The sequence below is a fragment of the Cajanus cajan genome, chromosome 11 (assembly GCF_000230855.2).
Source record: "Cajanus cajan strain Asha chromosome 11, NIPB_CcT2T_4, whole genome shotgun sequence".
Lineage (NCBI taxonomy): Eukaryota > Viridiplantae > Streptophyta > Magnoliopsida > Fabales > Fabaceae > Cajanus > Cajanus cajan.
Genome location: NC_138527.1, coordinates 14,939,574 through 14,944,097, shown reverse-complemented (window position 1 = coordinate 14,944,097; position 4,524 = coordinate 14,939,574). Strand labels below are relative to the sequence as shown.

General features: G+C 41.1%; 1 protein-coding gene across 1 annotated transcript; it reads left to right on the top strand.

The window, feature by feature from the left end:
* On the top strand, positions 1-2,358 carry LOC109793718 (F-box/FBD/LRR-repeat protein At3g14710). Its single transcript, XM_020353183.2, has one exon. The coding sequence runs from the start codon at positions 1,459-1,461 to the stop codon at positions 2,356-2,358; it is 900 nt and encodes a 299-aa protein (XP_020208772.1). The 5' UTR covers positions 1-1,458.
* Positions 2,359-4,524: the final 2,166 nt, after the last annotated feature.

The window sequence follows — 4,524 nt, the reverse complement described above, 5'->3', positions numbered from 1 at the left end:
AGACATAATAAAAAACTACAAACTCATTTTTCAAAAAATAGAAAAATTTACTATATTTCTTAACTAGTGTATAACAATGTTAAACGATTATTAAAAAGAAATAGATATATGGTGTGTTTGGCAACCTGTCAAATTCAACTCAACTGAAATTAAAAAAAAAAAATAGTCCAAAGTTTTACTCTTTTTTTTTTACATTGAAATATGTGTTTTCTTTAAAAAAAAAATGATTTCAAACCGAAAACACAAACATAAGCCTTCCCCATCTTGGAAAGTCATTAACTCCTTATTAATTTATTTCAAGTTGCGTATCGTTCTTCCTATCGCATTGTTAAGCTCTTTCTTTATTACTATTTTTAAATTTTTAAATTGTTACAGGTTTGCAGGAAGCTTGATAGAAGAGGTTGGAAGAAGTGGAAGACAACTCCTCCTTAGCTCTCCTTACGCATGGATCTTCTTCAATGGAGATAGAAGCACTCTTGAGGAACTCGTAAAGATGAAGAACACTTGCTGAATCTAGAGGAGGGAAGCATCCAAGCTCAAGAACTCAAGGGATTGCACACTTCAAAGGGAAGGAAACTAGGTTTTCCTAAGGTTTTTTAAGGCATTCTCTCAGTTTTCTCTCTTGAATAAATTCGGTGACTCTTGAGGGAATTAGCTGAAGAAAATGTTCAGAAATTCTCATATATCAAAAGTGTTTTTACAAGGAGGGAAGAGATACATTTATAGGAGGAAAATTAGGTCAAGCTTGGCGGCAACTCAAGTAGGCATAGTTTGCGCCAAGTTTGAATTTCAAATTCAAATTTGAAATTCAAACTTTGGCCACTCATATGCTTAATCCGAATTGCTACCTTCATTTAGGTATCATTTAGGAATGATTTGGAGTGAATTTGGAGCTCACATGGCCGGATCCACCCCATGCCATCCATGTGACTCAAATTCAATTCAAATTACTTCTAAATGATGCTTAAATGAAACCTATTTCTCCTTTTAATGTTTTCTTCATATAATCCTATTCTAATGACCGAAATACATTGGTCTAATGAATACAATGAATAGAAAAAAAATATAAGAAGAAGAATGAGCCCAATATTGGGTATCAAAAGCCCAAAGCCCAAGAAGCCCAAAATTAAGCCCAAGACACCTAAACCCTAATCTATGGTCAAAATACAAGACCAACATGAAAATAGATTCCTATACTAAGAAAGTACAATTAGACATGGTGTTTAATCAATCAAGCCCAAGTGAGAAGCACCCTAGGCCCACCAAGCCCATTGGGCCCACTAAGCTCTGAAGCAGTCAAATCTTCAAGTAACCTCCTGGCCATAGCTCTAGTGGTTGGGCCTTTAGCCCATGCTCTTCCATCAAAGCTGCTAGGACTTTTGATCTTTCTACTTTCCCAATTTCACAAATTTGGTCCTTCCAAATAGTGCATTAGGTTCAGGTTCTGTATCTGTAGTCATGGATTCAAATGCTGCAAAAAGGGATGATGCAACATGCCAAACCATGGTTGAAGCAAAAGACATAATAAGCAAACTACATGATAGCATTCTTGGTTACATATTGTCTTTCATTCCAACTATGGAGGCAGTCCACACTAGTGTGTTATCAACAAGATGGATTCACGTTTGGAAATCCATCACCAATCTAAAGTTTGATGATAGTGTGCTTTGTTGTGGGAAGAGGATGCAAAAGGAACAATTTGTGTGTTTTGTGAACACAATGCTTCTTCACCATGCCAATTCAAGTGTCCAAAGTCTCTCTCTTTGTTTAACATGGTATCATTATGATTCATTATGGGTTAGTGCATGGATTTCCTCTATATTGAAAAGGGGTGTTCAAAATCTTCATATTCATATTCACTATGCTGATAAACTCCTCTTTCCTTCCCAAACCCTCTTTGGTTGCATCTCTCTAGTACAATTGGTGCTTCAAATGAGATGCACTCTTAGTGTTCCAATCTTTGCTTGTCTTCCAAATCTTCAAAGTGTTACCCTTTCTGGGATCATGTTAGTGAGTGACTCCGAATCCTCCAATTATTCAGAAGATATAATTCTTAGATTCCCACTTCTCAAAGTGTTTGAAGCCAGAAGATGTGAGTGGCAAACTAAGCAGAACATAAATATAGAAGCACCTCTACTTGAAAGGTTTTCCATAACAATATGGAGATCTCTTTCAAATGAATCACATAAATCTGCCATCAAGATTTTTGCTCCTTATCTAGTAGATTTCTCTTATGAGGGTGACCTTGAGCAGGATATCATTCTATTGAATTCTTCATCAATTTGTAGTGCTTCTATGGTGATTGTTATGGATGAAGACAAAATGGACAGAATGGAAAATATACCGTATGGTGGCTGACTAGGCCAAATATCCGAGTTCATGGCTGACTAGGTCGAATACCCAAGTTCATGGCCGACTAGGCCGAATACCCGAGTTCGTGGCCGACTAGGCCGAATACCCAAGGTCGAATACCCGAGCCCACCGACCACTCATAATCTGAACGGAACGTGTCGGTGTGGTCAGCCAAGTCACAGATTTACGCCAGAATATTATGGAGAGGTTAATTTATGTAATGTACCGGATTAGCCCCCTAATTTCCCGGGGCCCAGTCCTTAATTGCTGCCCAATAAGAATCACTATAAATAGGACCCCATCGAGGTACGTAACTAACTTTCACTTACCGCATTTACTACGCCTAATACTTACTTGAGCGTTGGAGTGTCTTTGCAAGCATACCCCCCCTCACTTCGGACTACTCGGATAGGAACGAGAAGACCGAGACCCTGGACTAGACCCGCTACAACAAGGATAATTGAAGTGTGTATCCTAGCACAGGAACATTTGGCACCCACCGTGGGGCCGAAGAGACGTTTTTAGCCCCATTGAACTCTACGACTGAGACCAAGATATGGTAGTAACACGCAAAGGACCATCAACATCGACTCAACCAATCCCTAACCCCGAGAACAATCCCGTCATGACCGGCCAAGAACGATACCCATACGGAATGCCTCAGACACAAGCGGAGCCTGTGATACAAGAAGTTTGGTCGAACGCTGACGGAGCCCAACTTGACCTCCACGATGACTTGCACGCATTGTGCGAGGAAATGGCAGCCATCTGAAGACAGAGAGAAGCCGATGCCAGGGAGTTGGCGGAACTGCGTCGACAAAACGCCGAGCTCCGAAGTCTAAACCAAACCTACGTGCCGTCAACTCCCACACTCCAAGAGGAGTCGGCCTATCATGCCCCCACCGACCATGTAACCCGAACACCGGTTACTTCTTGATTGGTGGCAAGATCGACACCACCACCCACTGGTTGAGACACCCCTTCTCCCGAAGGATAATGGAGGCAACCCTGTTAGACCATTGGAAGAGCATGTCGATCGAGAACTATGACAGGTCCACCGACCCCGAGGAGCACTTGAACATTTTCCTGACACAAGCGACCCTCTCTACTCAAAATGACTCGGCCTTGTGCCGGATATTCCCCACATCGTCGAAAGGGAGGGCTCTGAGCTGGTTCACACGATTGTCGAGCGCTTCCATTGACTCGTTTAGCGAGTTGTCGTCCCAATTAGCTCTTTAATTCGCGACGAGCAAACCGTACAGGATGACCTCACTAGCATTGGTGGGGGTTCGTCAGGAGAAGAAGGAAAGTTTGAGAAGCTTCATGGACCGATTCAACAAGATCGCCATGGAGATCGGTGACCTTAACCCAGCTGTGGCAATGGATCGGCTGAGCACTGCCCTCAGGCCGGGGCCATTTGTGAATAGCTTGTGTAAGAAACCGCCAGGTGATATGAACGATCTCCGACGCCGAGCCGAGAAGTACATGCAAATGGAAGAATTGACGGAGACTAGAAATCAGGCCAGAGCCGAGGAGGGATATGGACGAAAAGAACCGGGTCGAGACCTGATGAGAAAGGCGAATGCCAAGCCCTCAAATGCTCGTCCCACGAGAGGACCACGTTATACAATGTATACAAGACATTTTTAAATATTTGTCATGTCGTTCCTTATTTTACTATATATATACGTTTAGGTCGCGCTCATGCAGGTCCAATCTCGAATAACGCACACGTCGACGCCGAGCAATCCTCGGCTGATCACTCAAAAAGTGCGCTCGAGCCCGACAGGTTTCCCTCCCGATTAACCTCCTCGGCTAAGGATGTACCTAGGCCGAGCATTAAAAGTAATGATGTGATAATCTAATTGAGATGACCTTTTGTGATTGGAGGGACAGGAGTTGGAGACAGAAGATTTTGATCCTATATAATAATATGATTAATTGAAAATATTATATTTACAAATTTAATGACACAAAAATATAATTGTAACACATTTTCTTATTTGAAATCAATTCTAATTATTTTTTTTTAATATTAAGAGACTTGAGAATGCAATACCGAGTAATACTTATGTAATATCAAGTAATTATAAATATATAGTGTAAAATATTTTTGATATATTTAAAGCATTATAATTGTAAAAGAATTAAATTTTCCCATTACCAAAAATA